The 17,790-nt window shown below is 45.4% G+C and overlaps 1 protein-coding gene across 1 annotated transcript in view; it reads left to right on the top strand.

Annotated features, from left to right (window-relative positions):
* Nucleotides 1–16,064, top strand: part of LOC120942793 (uromodulin-like) — a 46,773-nt gene extending 30,709 nt beyond the window's left edge. The window contains exons 10-14 of the mRNA XM_040355718.1: nt 4,391–4,483; nt 8,360–8,568; nt 9,924–10,087; nt 13,662–13,904; nt 15,845–16,064. Coding sequence (XP_040211652.1) covers nt 4,391–4,483; nt 8,360–8,568; nt 9,924–10,087; nt 13,662–13,904; nt 15,845–16,064 — 929 coding nt within the window. The remainder of the gene's footprint in view (nt 1–4,390; nt 4,484–8,359; nt 8,569–9,923; nt 10,088–13,661; nt 13,905–15,844) is intronic.
* Nucleotides 16,065–17,790: the final 1,726 nt, after the last annotated feature.

Below are 17,790 nucleotides of genomic sequence, written 5' to 3' on the forward strand. Positions count from 1 at the left end.
GCCCCTGACGCAAGGGTTGTACGATTGCCATCAATTTACGGAAGAATCTCATCTGATGCACATTCGGAGCGTACACGTTAATCAGAGTAAACACAACATTGTTAATAGTACAAATAAGAATGATATATCGCCCTTCCGGGTCCAGGACGGATTGTTTCAAATGAAACGAGGTGGAGTCCTTGACTGCAATCAGGACTCCTCTTTGCTTTGACGTGAAAGGTGCAGAGAAGACCTGATTGAAGTGCCTGTGCTTGCACACAGGAGCAGCAGTAGAGAGAAAGTGGGTCTCCTGTACACACAGGATATCACACTGTAAGTCCATAGCTGTTTTCCACAGCGAGTGTCTCTTAGCAGGATGGTTAAGCCCATTTGCATTGATGGATAGTATGTGGAGTGGCATTGTCGTGTAGTGTACCCCACGGGGTTAGTCACTTACGGTTTGAAGAGAGTTCCAGAGGCTCGTAGCCCAGGTCCTGCCCAACAATGGATCTAGGCGTAGCCTCGACTATCTGGAGGACTGTAGGGAAGGAGACTTATGCGGTGGTATCTGCAATAGGCAAGTCAGAGTAAAGAAATGTATTGAGCTGATAACAGGTCATAAACACAGGTTAGGTAACCTAGGTGGAACAGCCACCAATACGATCAGCCGGTGGGATAGAGGGTAAACAGGACCCAACTAAGCCACTGTGGGGGTGTAAAGTCACTCTATAGTAAAGCTATGATACCGGAACAAACAGAACACAATAGAACAGTTAGAATACGGCTAGCAGCCGAGGGGGAGAGCTTTCTCGTAGATGTGAAGGCCCATGAAGTGATAAGACTGAGCAAGGATTCAGGTGGATTTCCTGGTTTGGTTGTGCCGTGGCTGGCGAGGCTCCCTTTGGGACAAGGGGTTTGCAGGATGTTGTGGTGGATCCGGGATAATCCCCCAGGAGTGTAGAAGCTGGAGCCCTTTATCCAGTGAATGTATCACGTGCGCCGCTCCGTTTCTGGTGACAAGAATGATGCCGGGTAGCGCCATTTGAATTGGATCTTGTGGTTATGTAACCCTTTGGTGACTGGATTCAATTGCCTCCTCAGTTGCAGGGTGTATTTAGACAGGTCAGCGTAGAGGGAAACTCCCTCATAGGGCCCAGGAAGTGCTGGATTATTCCTGACGGTCATAAGGAGTCGTTCTTTGATATGAAAAAAATGGACTCTCATTAATATGTCCCTGGGGACAGATGCGGCAAGGTGTGAGGGTTTGGCGATCCTGTGAAAACGATCTATGATTAAGTCCCTGGGTGATGCGTCAGGTAGAACAGTATGCATCAGCTCTTTGGCGTATCTGGGAAGATCAATTGGCAGGATAGATTTAGGAACCCCTCTCAATTTCACGTTGTTTCTCCTGGACCTATCCTCCAAATCTGCTAACTTGGATCGCACCCAGGATTGTTCCTCTTTTACTTCATGTAGTGAATCAATGAGATCGTTAATCGTGGAGGTTCATTCCTCCATGCTGTCTTCCAGGTGGGTCACCCTGTCATCAATAACTCGCATATCAGCAGTCATTTTAGTGAACAGAGAGGATAAATCAGTCATTAAAGAACCCTGCAGGGATAATAGCATGTCCTTCAATGTTGTGTCAAGCACTGGTAGGCCTGTAGTAGGGAAGGACGCCATAGAGGATTGCAGGGCCTGGTTGGATTTCAGGGGACTGAAGGCCTGGGGCTCGAGTAGCGCCTGAGGTGCTGGCTGGGTGTCAAGCCGCATACAGGCCTTGGCCGGGCTGCCTGTGATCGGGTTGTCACCCGGTCTGCCTGAGGGGGATAACGGAAAGCTCTGACCTGCGTTTTCAGGCGGTATCTCGTCAGGGAGATCCGTGTATGCCTCCGGAGCCGCCGCGCCGTCGCCATCTTGGATCGGACTGACCTTGTGCTGCGGCTTGGTGAAGAAGGCTGTCAGCTTTTGCGGCTGCAAGTCCGTCATCCTCTTTCGGGACATGGCTCCCCGGGACGTCAGGGCTGTTAGGGTGCTGGATGGCGGTCGATTGTGCTGTTTTCCGGGCCTGTGTCGCTCCTATTCTCCCCTCAAGCTGACGAGCTCTGCAGTTAGGCAGCCATCTCCGACGCTGGCAGACCACGCCCCCGTGAGCTCTGAACTTATTCTCTCTGGAGAAGAGAGACGATGAGAGGGGAGATGATTTCTGTACTGGTGACCCCACAATAGGGAGAAAACTTTTCCCCGGTAGGGAGTTTAATAAGACACGCGACCATTCACTAAAATTAGAAGAAAAGAGTTTTAACCTTAAACTATGTAGAGGGTTCTTTACTGTGAAGCCCTGTACACACGGGCCAGAATCTCGTCAGGAATTTTTTTTTGTTTTCCCTGACAAGATTCTTGGCAAGAATCTCTTCCGGCCCGAGCGTACAGACATTCCTTACAAAAGAACCGCGGTGATGTCATCCCGTACGATAAGCATGCGCTCGTCACATTCGATTCCGTCGTCACCATCTTGCTGCACCCTACCTTTGCCTAGGAAGCTACCGCGCATGCGTCAAAGTCATTACGAGCATACGTGGGTTTCCATGGCGACAGGTAAGTATACAGACGCTCGGGTTTCTCGGCAGGAAAACACTGCCGAGAATCACGACTAGAAAATAGAGAGCAGGTTCTCTATTTTTCTTGTTGAGATTTTAGGCAGTTTTCTTGACCAGAAACCTATAAACTTCGTACACACGCTCGGTTTCCTCAGCAAGAAAGTTCTGCCAGCAGTTTTCTTACTGGTTATTGCAGAATAAACCAAGCGTATGTACAAGGCTTAAGAGCGGCAAGGATGTGGAATTCCCTTCCACAGGCGGTGGTCTCAGCGGGGGAGGGACATCGATAGTTTCACAAAACTATTAGATAATCACCTGAATGACCACAACATACAGAGATATACAATGTAATACTGACATATAATCACACACATAGGTTGGACTTGTGTCTTTTTTTAACCTCACCTACTATGTAACTATGATTTCTATCATCCAATCATGTACAAGCAAACATTCTGTTTTTTATTTTCCTTGCATGTCCCCCTCAGATCTACAGCGAAGTGCACAGTGGATTTGCCTTTAGTAAATAAACCCCATAGTCTCTTACTAACCATTAACTGTTCACTTCTGCATCCCTCTTCCACAGCTCAACTATACACCCCCCCCCATCCACACCTCATCTCATTCCCCAATCACAGCTAACCTGTGCATCCCCCATCTGCAGCTCTCCTCTGTGCCGCCATCTACAGCTCATCTCTGCAATCTCACTTACAGTTCACTTCTGTGTCTCTGTCCACAGCTTACCTCTGCTTTCCAATCCACAGCTCACGTTCACCTCCCCCTATCAACATCACACCTCTGCATCTCCCTTCCACATATAACTGCTTCATCCATGTCCACAGCTTACCTATGCTTTCCCATCCACAGATGTGTGCACCTATTCCACATCTCATGTCTCCCCCCCATTCCACTTACTTCTGAACCCCCTATTCCACAGCTCACCTCTGTGCCTCCTGTTCACAACAAAACTTCTCCCCCCCTCCCTCTCCCCCCTCTGCACAGCTCTCACCTTTGCCCTTCATTCCATCCACAACTCCCACCTCAGCAACCCCCCCCCCCCACCCATCAATTGCTCTCAGCTTGCACTCCTCTCATATTCACAGCTCTCACTTTTGCACCTAGTACCCACCCCCCTTCCTCCATGGTCACCTCTACACAAGACCCACCCACAGCTATTACCTCTGCACCTAGAACCATCCCCAATACACTGCTGTCACCGACCATCTACAGATCTCACTTCTGAGCTCAGCAGCCCCCACTTCCCTCCTATTCACATTTCTTTCTTCTGCTCCCAGTATCTCCTATCCATCTCTCACTTTGGGTGCTGCATACTCCAAAACTCTTCACTCTTCTAAGGCTGACCACCTGTCCTCCTTATAGAAGCGAACACATCTCTATTAAGCAGCTTCCTGTATGGGGACTGTACACAGGTATCAGTTGCTGTGGGGCCAGTCTAGCACATGTCCTAGGTGGCGGTGCATGCAACTCCCCTGCCCCCATGTCTCAGGGGAGCTTTGCAGTGAGGTTATCAGCAAGTTGGAGAAGCATTTAGACCCGCACAACATCTTAAATAGCACTGAAATCTGGTGGGGTGCAGCCCATCCCAGCACCCCCTAGATCAAGCCTTGTGTGAATGTGTTTGCACATGCTCAGAAGAATTTAAAAACATTCACAGTTTGCAAGTTCATTAGGTTTCCAAACCAATTCACTCATCTACAATGTTTCTCGGGCCGTCTTCTTTATATTATCTGATTTACCAATGTACCCCAGAAGTTTTATTTGTCCTAATCATTATCCTCTGCTCTCTTTAGATTCTCATACAAAGACATGTAAAGTGGATGAGGAATGGCAGAAAAGGGACAAAGGATATGGATGTTTTTGCAAACCTCCGCATAACATTAACGGTATGTATGCAAGAAATCGAGGAGTTACCTTATTTTTTTACGTTTTTTTATAGTTGAAGTCATCTAGCATTGCAAATAATATTAAGAAGCCACTTAACGTTTAACCCCAAACAAAACATTTTATTGTAGCTTTGGATAGTAAAAATGTCAGTTGGGTTTTTATTGCTGTCCGTGACACTATCGGAGAATAAAGATGAGACAACTTCTAAAAAGTTATTTTTTTATTTTATTAACTATATATATTCAATTTGTATACAAAAGTATAATATGTTAGAATCAGAAGTAGTATGCCAGCAAGGGCAACAAAGTAAAATACCTAGGGGTTGCTTTACAAAAACTGGAGAGTGCAAAATCTGGTGCAGCTGTGAGTGGGAGCCAATCAGCTTCTAACCTCAGCTTGTTCAATTAGGCTTTGACGAAAAAAAACTGGAAGCTGATTGGTTTCTATTCAGAGCTGCACCAGATTTTGCACTCTTTAGTTTTAGTAAATCAACCCCATAGTCTTCACAGAGTGAAACAGTGAAAACTGAAAACGTACGTCATAGCAAGCAAGATAGAACTACATGGCTTAGAGCCTACAAACATTCACAAGATAACTAGTATCATAGTATCTGGTCTAGCAAGAGTAACTAATGATTCTACCAAAGAGGTGACCTAAGGAGTGGAAGCAGGTAATCTAAAAAGTTTTGATCAGTCGTGGTTTGGCTGAAGATTTTAAAAAGATTGCAACCAAGAAGTCTCATTGAAGCGATCAGTAAACCCGTGTTTGAAAAGGTTGTATTACAGAGCAGTACATAATGCAAATTAGGCAAACTTGTATTGTAAGCTCTTAGCAGTCCCACCTGGGAAAATGAGGCCAAAACACTGCTTGAGCCACTTTCTTTAACATTTTTACTAGTGACACTTAGATAAAAGAGGGGTGCCTAGTGGGACTGGTAGTTATGCTAAGGAACAGTGCAACCTCAGGGGTGCTGGCAGTCCATCTAAGTAGCAGTCCAATATGGTGGGAATAGTAGTCAAGCTAAGGAAGGGTAGAACTTGGTGGAACTAGAAGTTAAAGTAAGGGACAGTGGACCTTGGTGGGACTAAGGAAGGAATCTAAGGAAAGGTGGAACCTGGTGGGACTGGCAGTTAATCTAAGGAAGGGTGGATCCTCGTGGGACTGGCAGTTAATCTAAGGGAGGGTGGATCCTGGTGGGACTGGCAGTTAATCTATGGAAGGGTTGATCCTGGTGGGAATGGAAGTTAATCTATGGAAGGGTGGATCCTGATGGGACTGGAAGTTAATCTATGGAAGGGTGTATCCTGCTGGGACTGGCAGTTACTCTAAGGAAGGGTGGATCCTGGTGGGACTGGCAGTTACTCTAAGGAAGGGTGGATCCTGGTGGGACTGGCAGTTAATCTACGGAAGGGTGGATCCTGGTGGAACTGGCAGTTAATCTACGGAAGGGTGGATCCTGGTGGGACTCTAAGGAAGGGTGGAGCCTGGTAGGACTGGCAGTTACTCTAAGGAAGGGTGAATCCTTGTGGGACTGGCAGTTAATCTATGCAAGGGTGGATCCTGGTGGGACTGGCAGTTACTCTAAGGAAGGGTGGATCCTGTTGGGACTGGCAGTTAATCTACGGAAGGGTGGGACCTGGTGGGACTGGCAGTCAAGCAAAGAATGCCCAATAAACAGCAGAAGGGGATTTAAGGCAGAAACAGTTTTAGGAGTAGCCTTCAGTCCCTTCATCCCAGAGTCTTTTAGGAAAATCATATTGGCAAAAAAGAAACACTGAAATTCAGATTTGGCATAGGACATCAAAATTCATGAAATTCTGTGAAAATGTAACTCCAACCCCACCAACGAACCTCACACATATATTATTATACTGTGCTGCTCTCACTGCTAAACGAATTTGAGGTTTGAGTAGTATAAATGCAAATATTTATGTAATAGCCCCAAGTAAATTGAAGAATGATTTATTCTGACAAAAAATTATAAATATTTCCAATAAATCTTTCTGATGGAAACACAAAAAAATGATTAAAAAAAGGTCTCAAGTTGAGTGATCATAGTTTTGTTTATTGATCTGTAAGCATCCCCCTATGAATAAAAAAATTAGGTTATGCAGATCAAAATATTAATACAAAGTCTGTGCAAACTAAATCACGTAAAGGAAGCCTCTCCTCCATATAAGTATTCAATAATAGATAACTCTATGTGGCCAAGTATCGTTCAGAGTCCATGAAAAAATCCTCCTCAGAATATGTTGTGGGACCAACATATGGCTAGAAATCATTCAGAGTTCATGGAAAAAAATTCTAATAGAATATAGTGTAGGACCAACCCACAAATGAATGGTGTAGATGGGCTACTGAATGTGGCTAGATATCAATCAGAGTCCATGAAGATGTCCTTTAATGAAATATGTTATAAGACCAACCCACATATGGCACATATATCAAACATCACTGGAAGACTCCCAGGGGGAGGTGCCCATATCATCACAAAAAGCTTTCATGTAGCTTGTAACATAGCCCTCCATGGTTGACAGTTATATCTTAATAGGGAAGTTCTTCTGATTATCTAGAGCAGGGGTCTCCAAACTACAGCCCTCCACTTGTTCAGAAACTACAATTCCCATCATGCCAAGTCATGGCAACAGCTGGAAGGCCGTAGTTTGGAGATCCCTGATCTAGAGTATAACTCATAATTGCCCAGTAGAGGAGCCACCAGTTTTGATTAGAGAACATTCCAAGACATATACAGCAACACTCAAATGGATGGAGTAATACTTAGCCATCATCCATGTGGGTCTTGAAAGATCCAGACTGTTCTCATAGAAAGTAGTGGTCTATGGGTCTGTGTCCAGAGGAACCATGGTCTCTTAAATAGATGGAGGAGCTAAGGTAGTGGGGGGCCATCTCAAAAGCTGACATTATGGGAGCAAGGCTGGAAGCCTGACCAGTTCAGTCGGTCATGCCGGCTGCTTCAGTGGCAAATGTCACCAATGCACATGAGGACACCGTTTATCTTCCTTCTTTGACTCATAATAACATAGTATCTTCTTTATTTATCTGCACCCCCATCAGAGCAAGAGCATCTCTTATATCAGAGTCCTTTCATTACAGTCTCCATCAGAGTTCTTTTTACATCAGATTCCCTATCAGTGGTCCAACCTTACCTTGCTCAAGTCATAACGCATACCTCCCTTCTTTTTGAGATGGGAACGAGGGACACCTATTAGCAAAAGTATGTAGCATTGGACTCACCCCCTGCAACACCCCATTTAAAGGCGAATTATATATTTTTTTTACCACTGCTATTTCTTTATATTGGCCTTTGAAATTTACAAATGTAGCAATTTAGAAATTGGATGAAAGGTTTAGCTCTGGGAGATACTGTTTGAAAGAAAAAAGTGCATTTTATATACAACCATGTAGACCAGACCAAAACGAGGGACAAATGAGGAGGACAGAGGGACATTGTTCCAAATCAGGCACAGTCCTGACCAAAATCAGAGACAGTTGGTCAATGTAGCAGCAGGGTGGGAAAAAAAGAAAGAGGAGGAGCATATATAATTAGAGGAAGTCTGTCCTCTTGCTGAAGCAGGCAGGTCATCGATTGCTAAGGTTATCCTAACAACCAAAAGATGGAAAAATACAGCAGAGTGGGGGGCATCTGACCAAGCTAGGGGCCAAACGCAATCCTGTGGCTGGTTGGATTACCTCCTATTTTCTATATTTTTTCACCTCCTCCATCATTACTTAAAAGCTCCTTCTCCATTTAATTCCATTATCCTGGGAATCCTTTATGTTGGCTGTAATTTTTGGGGAATATGTAAAGGGACCCCTGAAAGATAATAACTTTTATATCCATGTTCCATTGAAAGATTTGTCACAGGTGGTTCCTGATCTGATCTGCGGATTGTACGACATGAGAGCCGCCTTCCATAAATGTCAGTTTAATGATGCCGACATTTACTTCAATGAGAGTCATGTGCTGAATAACAGCAGATTAACCTTCCTGGATGACCCCGTCACAAATACCTTCTCAATCATAGACATTCTGGAAACCTACAAATACGGACTTGTGGCCTATGTAAGTGTTCTCCAATACTTCTATTATTGTTGTTGTTTCTGTATGGTGACCTCTCCCCCAAGACTGGATGGAGAAATCGGGGGTCTAAAGACCCCCGATGCCTCCTTTGCACTTCAAAGTATTCAGATCACCGAAAACGGCAATTCTGAATACTGTGAATTTTTTTTAATCCGGCGCCATTGGCAGCCGAGAATCCCGGGAAGTGACGTCATGACGTCGCTTCCGTGTTTACATGGCGGAGACTGAATTGAAGCCGTTTACGGCCTAGTTTCATCCTGCGCCTGGACACTGGAGGTGCCAGATCGAGGATCGGGTCTGAGCGGCGAGAGGCGGCGGGAGGGGGGGATGTCCTCTCCCGCTCCTCCGGCATAACAACCGAGCGGCTTTTAGCCGCATCGGTAGTTATGTCTGGATAGCCAATCGCCGGCTCTAAACAACGGTACTGAATGATGACTGCAGCTGCGGGCATCATCCCGGTATAACCCCTGAAAGCTGAGGACGCATATATGCGTACGCGCGGCGTGAAAGGGTTAAACACACATACCCACATCCTGTTAGGGGAGAGGAGACAGATCGTGTGTTTCTAGTATATAGGAACAACGATCGGTCTCCTCCCCCCACAGTTAGAACACACAGTGAGGGAATACAGTTAACCCCTTGATCGCCCCCTAGTGTTAACCCCTTCCCTGCCAGTCATATTTATACAGTAATCAGTGCATATTTTTTAGCTCTGATTGCTCTAAATATCAATGGTCCGAAAAATGTGTCAAAAGTGTCCAATCTGTCCACCGCAATGTCACAGTCCTGGTAAAAAACGCAGATCACCACCATTACTAGTAAAAAAAAAAAGAATAAAAATGCCATAAATCCATACCGTTTAGTAAACCCTATAACTTTTGCGCAAACCAATCAATATACGCTTATTGCTATTTTTTACCAAAAATATGTAGAAGAATACTGAGGAAAAAAAAAATGATATTTATTATAGCAAAAAGTGCAAAATATTGTGTTCAAAATTGTCGGTCTTGTTTTGTTTATAGCGCAAAAAAAATAAAAAAATGCAGAGGTGATCAAATACCACCAAAAGAAAGCTCTATTTGTGGGGAAAAAATTACGTAATTTATTTTTGGGTACAGTGTAGCACGACCGCTCAATTGTCAGTTAAAATAGCCCCCGGTCAGGAGGGGGGCATATCCTTCCGGGGCTGAAGTAGATAATCCCATCGCCCTATCCCATGTGACTATTTGACGTTATATAGAATTTGTGTGTTGGAGCAGTAAATATATAAAACAATAAATAATGAAAATTATATTTTTTTGTTTTGTTTTTATTGTTTTATTTTTGTTTCTATAAAGGAAAAAAACAGCACCCATGTCACATATAAGACTATTATCACCATTGAAGTGGAGAAACCTGGTGCAATAATCATAAGGAAAAATCCAATTTATATAACCCTACTATGTGTCTATCCATTGGATATGATGACAAGTCTGAATATAACTTTGAAACCTATCCTCAGGTAATAATAATAATAATAATAATAATAATAAAAAAAACATCAAAAGGTGAGTCTAGGTTGAATAGAAAATGTATAAAGGACAACTGCTTAGTAACTTGTTAAAAAAAATACATATGATCAGCGCAATAAACAATGTGATTGTGAAAATAAAAATACAAATACATAATCAATATAATAGGCTACTAATAGGCTTAACATTGCTGCCCACACCACTTATGCCCCATACACGCGACCGGGTTTTCCGACAGGAAAACTGCGAGGGGAGCTTTTGGTCAGGAATCCCATTCGTGTGTATCCTCCCTCGCAGTTTTTCTGATGGGAAAACTGCCAAACCCGCCGGACAAAAAAAAGAGAAGCAGCTCTCTTTTTTCCCAATGGGATTCCTGACAGACTTTTATCCATCAGAAAACCCGGCCATGAGTAGCAGAAAACTAAAATTTTGGGCAGTTTTCCTGTGGGGGAAAAACTCAGATGGAGCATAAAACATAAAACACGGTCGGGATTCCAGAGGAAAAGCTCTCATCTGAGTTTTCCCGACAGGAAAACAGAGCGTCTGTAAGGGGGAAAAGTAGAGAGCAGGTACTTGGTTTTCCCCTCTGGATTTCCGACGGACCTTTTCGCGTCGGGAATCCCGGTCGTGTGTACGCGGCATTAGAGTGTATCCATATGTGACTCTCAATAGGTAATACACAAAATATAAAGTCCAAATATTGTCCAAATCCCACCATGGTGCAACTTTCCGTGACAGTTTATTGATATCCAGTGACCACCTCCCAATGTTGACCCCACTACAGAGTCACACACGCCTATAGTAATATTTCTCAGGATGCTTCTGGGAAACCCTTCAACCTCCTGGCATTCCTGGACAAGACAGACCTCCTCCATGATATGGACCCCACTACAGAGTCACAAACGCCTGGAGAAAGGGGCCTGACACTTAGGCCGCGTACACACGGTCGGTCAAAACTGATGGAAACGGACTGAAGGACCGTTTCATCGGTCCAAACCGATGGTGTGTGGGCCCCATCGGTCAGTTATCCTTTGGTCAAAAATTGTAGAACTTGCTTTAAAATTGAACCGATGGACGCCTAACCGTTAGGTCAAAACCGACGGTTAGTATGCAAAAGCATCGGTTAAAAACCTGCGCATGCTCAGAATCAAGTCGACGCATGTTTGGAAGCATTGAACTTCATTTTTCTCAGCACGTTGTTGTGTTTTACGTCACCGCGTTCTGACACAATCGTTTTTTTAACTGATGGTGTGTAGGCACATCAGACCATCAGTCAGCTTCATCGGTTAACCGATGAGAACGCTCCTTCGGACCGTTCTCATCAGATGGACTGATCGTGTGTACGAGGCTTAAAAGATCTGCCACTGTGAGAATATGTCTATTCTATTTGATCGGGACCAGTAAAGCACAAGAATTTGGATGAGTGATGGGATGCGTGGGGCTCCCTGACTTTAATATGACAATGTTGTCAATAGATTTGCTATATGGTGAAAGGCGGAGGTAATTTTTTTGCAAAAATTTTTATTAATTTTTTATGACATTTTGTAATAAAGTGTGAGCCCAAAGAGTCCTTGAATAGAGTTTTCCTGTTTTCGTGAGGAATGCCGCGTACACGCGACCGTTTTTCGGGTTCTAAAAAATTATGTTTTTAAGGGTCTACAAAAAACGAAGTTTTTTTCAACGATCATTAAAACGGCGTTGCCTACACACGATTGTGAAAAAAAAATGCTCTAGCAAAGCGTGGTGACGTACAACACGTACAACGGCACTATAAAGGGGAGGTTCCATGCGGATGGCGCCACCCTTGGGGTAAAGTTCCATGGAGACCGTGAGGTTTATTTACTAAAGCTAGAGAGGGCAAAACGAGTCACAATTCTGCAGAAAAAAACAATCAGCTTCTAACCTCAGCTTGTTTTTTTAAAGGAGTTGTAAAGTCATTCTATGCATTAAGGTGACAATCCTTCTCTGGTGCAGCTGCCTCCCAGAGCCCCCCCTTTCTTACTTGAACCCAATCGTTCCAGTGATGAGCATGAGCCCAGCAGCTCCAGCTGTTGTCTCAAGTCCTCATTGGATAAATTGATAGCAGCAGGAGCCATTGGCTCCCACTGCTGTCCATCAAATCCAGTGACACAGAGTGGAGGGGGCGGGGATAATCCCTGCTCTCTGCGTCAATGGACATAGCAGCAGGACTCGGGAGGGCGTGTGCATGCGTGCCCCCCAGGGAAAGCAAGCGGCTCTCCATGAGGGCACTTGAGGAGGAGCCAAAAGCACCACCGGGAGACCCCAGAAAAGGAGGAGCGGAGTACATTCACTTTAAGCTTTAGCAATAAAACCTGGAAGCTGATTGGTTTCTATGCAGAATTATGACATATGTTGCCCTCTCTAGCTTCAGTAAATAAACCCCAGTCTGTCCAGGACCAGGTATAGGAAGAAATATTGAAACTGCCAGGTAATAAACATAACAGATTATGTGAACAACAGTGGCACCCGCCCCTTAATCCATATGCTTGGCCCCTAATCTCCATGCAGGGCGCTGTACACATGGATTTCAATAGGTTTTTTTGTTTGTTTTTTTAAGCACATGATTAGAGCACTGCTCCCAAAGCCTTGTCACTTGTGTGACATTAGCAAATTAATATTCTCTAATGTCTTCCTGCTTTTCCCCTGGCCAATAAGAAAGTGGGTCCTGAGATCCAAATGGCCAGGGAGACCCGATTGGCAGGGGGTCCTAAGACCTGATTGGCTGGGAGGAGAAGCAACTGCCAGGGCTCGGGAGGAGATGCAGGGGGAAGCCACCAAAGCCGCGACCTAGATGGGGTAAGTGCGGTGGTGGTGGGTGGCCTGGTGGGCGACGAGCGTGTGGAGCAGCGATCGAGCGATGGTGGGAGGTGTGGGGTGTGAGGGGGCCATGTTTGTCTCCACCAAAAAAAAATTGAGCACCAGCCGCCACTGGTGAACAGTCATTAGTAATGATAAACAAAGTAGGTACTGCAGGGTTGTATAACCCCAGCATGTACACACCGGTTATCCTGCTTTAGGTTCCCAAGATGGGAAACACCTATCTGAAGGAGATTTTGGTGAAGGAGATTATTCCTTTAGGAGGAATGAGACCCCATTGATGAGCCAGACAAAGCCCTTCAGCTACTAAAGTAATGATGTGTGAGGTGCCAAGTTTCATAATAAGCAATTTGGGGGGGCATCCCCACATGCATGCCACCTTATTATTGCAGAGGATTATGGTGCTGGAGACAAGTTCCTTTCAGGCCAGGATAGTATAATGTGAAAGATCAGTAAAAGAAGGCAAGGATCAGCCATGCTGGCTCAGCAGCCTTATCAGGATAGTCATGTGACAGTCATTTTTCTGTGGTAGGCCATTATCTTCTATCCTACAGTTGTGTAGAGTACCTATGTATTGCTTTATTGTCTATAACTATGACCGAACCCTTCTAATTTCCCTCCTTCTATCCTTTTCCTTCTTTACCAGTTTGTTTTTTAGCTGTCATTAAATTATTAGTGTTGTATATCTAAATTTTGTTTATCATTATTTTTCTATTTAAAATGCAGCTCTATAAATATCACAGTTTTGGGGATAGGACAGTTCGAAGTCATCATGGCTCTCTATCAAGATAGCGGCTACACAAATCCATACACAGGATCATCCCTTACCCTGTCTACAGATAAATTCCTGTATGTCGGAGTGTTTGTTAGAGGAGGCACATCAAATTTTGTTCTGGTGATGAAGAACTGCTACGCCACCCCAACATCTGATCCAAATAACTCCCTGAAATACTACATCATCCAAAACGGGTAAATTTAGATGTAAACCGAGACAACTACTGACGCCTGACATTTGCTTCTCCATGACCAGTAGTGATAGATGAGAGATCTGTGAACCAACTTTGGTTTACTCCCATAAAACATGGACAGCAGACTGGGATCTCCATAACAGATGAAAAAATAGGAAAATATTGGAAACATGTATAGCACTGTCCCCGTAGGGCTTGCTGAGTGTTGGCATCATAGGTCTGTCCCTGGTTACCTGCAGCTGGTTGCTAATGGTTCCCACTTAGTTGTGGAGGATTCCCACTTAGGTGCTGAGGATTCCCTCCTTAGATACTGAGGATTCCCACTTAGGTGCTGAGGGTTCCCTCCTTAGATACTGAGGATTCCCACTTAGGTGCTGAGGTTTCCCACTTAGGTGCTGAGGATTCCCTCCTTAGATACTGAAAGTTCCCACTTAGGTGCTGAGGGTTCCCTCCTTAGATGCTGAGGATTGCCACTTAGGTGCTGAGGGTTCCCACTTAGGTGCTGAAGGTTCCCTCCTTAGATACTGAGGGTTCCCACTTAGGTGCTTAGGTGCTGAGGGTTCTCTCCTTAGATGTTGAGGGTTCCCTCCTTAGATACTGAGGGTTCCCACTTAGGTGCTGAGGGTTCCCACTTAGGTGCTGAGGATTCCCCGCTTAGGTGCTGAGGATTCCCCGCTTAAATGCTGAGGGTTCCCACTTTGATGCTAAGGGTTCCCTCCTTAGATACTGAGGATTTCCACGTAGGTGCTGAGGATTCCCACTTAGGTGCTGAGGATTCCCACTTAGGTGCTGAGGATTTCACTTAGATGCTGAGGATTCCCTCTTAAGATGCTGAGGGTTCCCATTGTTGCTAGGGGGATTCCCGTGTGGCTGCTAAGGATTTCCTCATTATGCTGCTAAGGGTTCCCGCTGTTAGGCCCTTACTCCCGTTTGCTCATTACTCAAAGACTAGTCCAAGGTATTTTTTTTTTATTTATTTGGAACTTGGATGGGAGAAGGGATGAGTGGGATACTCCAACAATAATTATTCACAAAGGATGAGGACAACTCTCACTTGGCCTCACCAGATTGGTATTAGAAGCAGTCACACTGCTTTGACCATACAGCCACATGTATGGAAGGGTTAAGTCTTCTTGCTCTCACTAGCAGCAGACTCGATGCACTAATTTATCTTCAGGACACTCTCTAGCATACCCTTTATTGACACTCGTCCACTGACTCTTCTAGCTGAAGCAGGGCGGTCCTCACTCGACAGTTCCCAAAGACACAGATCTGTACTCACGGTAGGCAGAATCAGATCCTTCCTGGTGTCTCCCTTCCAGTCAGCTCTGCAGAACCTCTGGGTTCAGGTTCATTCTCTCTCTTTCTAGGCCCCTCTCCCTCCTGGACTCTGTTCCCCCGGCTCAACTCACTCTGAGCACATGTACTCTGGACTTATACACAGTATTCCACAATGCAATGCAGCACTTTCCTTCTGCTAATTGCCAGGGCTGTAACAAGGCCTGTGCACCCACTTGCCAGGTCCACTCCCACTGTCCAATATGCCTCCCTATTGGATTGGTGGGGCACAGTCAGAACAAGCTAAGCTGCACCTGAGTACAATGAGCAGACCTAACCAATAGATCCTGTTCCCTGATAGGCATAGAGCATGCTAAGTTTTACCTGATCATCTTTCTGGTAAGCAGAAAGACCAAAAAACTATACTCTCTTCTAGGACCTACCTAGGAGGGTGCTACGCATGGGTGCAGAGATCTCTATACAAGTGTCCAGAGACAGGAGTAAGCTGTTCTTCAACCCACCTGTGTCCATCCAAAACTGAAGTACCAGATCTGATTGGCCATTCCCTTTATTTATATAAACCACAATTTACATTGTCAGTTCTCTAAATAGAGTATAATGTGTATAAAGTGATTGTTGGTAAAATGTCCTTTCATCTCATAGCTGTCCTAACAAGCAAGATGGAACTATAACTGTTGAAGAGAACGGTGTCTCCAGACAAGGACGGTTTTCTGTGCAAATGTTCAAGTTTGTTGGAAAGGACTACAATGAAGTGCATCTACACTGTGCTGTCAGCCTGTGTGACACCAATACTGGATCTTGTAAACCTGTAAGTAATTTCCAGCTAAAAAAAGGGTTAGAGGAGATAAGTAGGCCGGTCTAGTCCCAAAGTCCATAACCAGAACACCAGAAACAATGAGGCAAACACTCAAAATGATGACCCCCTTCCCCAGAATGATGACTTTTGTTGTCTCAGTACCTTCAGTCTGTAATATTCTCAAGCAGCTCAGATTTTTTTTTTTTTTTTTTTTTTTAATTTTTATTTATACAAAATAGAAGACCGGCCCACAAGGACCACAGCAAATAAACAGTACAACAGTTGTCATATGGAGGCATACATATGAGACATGACAGTTACATGAGAGAAAAGTTTTGCAATTACTCTAAAACTGTCCGTGGGAACATCTCCCCCGGCTGGGTGTGGCAGCGTACGGCACGGAAGGCTATATGCCACCCGCCCCGCATCACCGCCTCCAGTTCAAAAGCTAGCCCCTCATCTCCTTCTGTGCTCTTGTGGTGTCTTTCTGCAGTCTGGTACTATGGAACCGTGTGCCAGTCCTCCACCATTTCCGTTTTCTAAGTGTAGTAAAGTATAGGAAAATAGAAATAAAGATCTGGGTGCTGCTCAGTGAGCAGTCCCGTGACAAAGAGGGGAGAGATAGAAAAGTACAGGAGTAGAGGGTGAAGAGAGGTATAAGGATAGGTATTTAAGTAATGGATCGGGGAGTGTGTGGGGGGGGGGGGGGGGGGAGGTTCGCGAGCATGGACCAGCATCTCTGTCCATCGGTTTCTTTTTGTCTTGGCGGCTTTTGCCGTCAGGGTCGCGTGTCCAGGTGTGGGGGCAGGCTCTGATCAGGGGGTGACAGCGGTTCTCCTCTGAGGGCTTGGCCCTCTTCGGAGTATTTAAATATAGCCCATAATTGCCAGGTCTGGGAGTAGAGTTCACCCCTGTCTTGTTTTGACAGGACTAGATCCTCCATCCGCCCGATCTCATCTACCTTCCGTAACCACATGGCAACCGTCGGCGGGTTGGAGGATTTCCAGCACAGGGGGACACAGGCCTTAGCTGCGTCTAGCAGGTGGCGCACCACCGACTTTTTGTATACCCGCGCTGGGGTAGAGGTTGCATGGAGTAAGAAGTACGCTGGGTCATCTGGGACCTCGCGCTCCGTGAATCTTTGTGTAATTCGTCTTACTCCCTCCCAGAACGGCTTGAGGAGTGGGCAAGACCAAAAGATATGCATTAGTGTCCCCTTGTCTGATCGGCACCTCCAGCAGAGGTCTGATGTGTCCGGGAAGAGTTTGTGCAATAGGTCTGGTGTTCTGTACCACCTTGTCAGCAGTTTGTAATTGGTCTCCTGGACCTTGGTGCAAATTGATGATTTATGTGTAAATGTAAGTATCTGCTGTCTCTTAGCTGGTGTTAGCTGATAGCCCAAGTCTTGTTCCCATCTGTCAAGGCTAGGGACCTGATACCCTTCTACGGGGGTCACCAGCAGCGTATGTAGTAAGGACAGGGCGTGGGGTAACGCTCCTGGCTCCTCGCACAACTCCTCCAAAGTCGTAAGAGTCTGTCCGGTGGGTGGTGGGGGGATGGTTCTGAGGAAGTGGTCCAGCTGGCCGGCTCTCATAAAGTCCAGCTGATACTGACCAGACTGGTCCATCAGCTGGGTTGACGTCTTCCACCTACCCATCTCACTGAAGTGTGCGGCCTGAAAAGTCCCCGAATCGCGGAGTGCAACAAATTTGGCGTCTCTAAGTCCCGGTATAAAGTTTGGGGTGCCTAAAATTGGGCGTAGCGGTGAGGTCTCCGTTGTCAGGCGGTACTG

This window comes from Rana temporaria, chromosome 6, assembly GCF_905171775.1.
Source record: "Rana temporaria chromosome 6, aRanTem1.1, whole genome shotgun sequence".
Classification (NCBI taxonomy): Eukaryota; Metazoa; Chordata; class Amphibia; order Anura; family Ranidae; genus Rana; species Rana temporaria.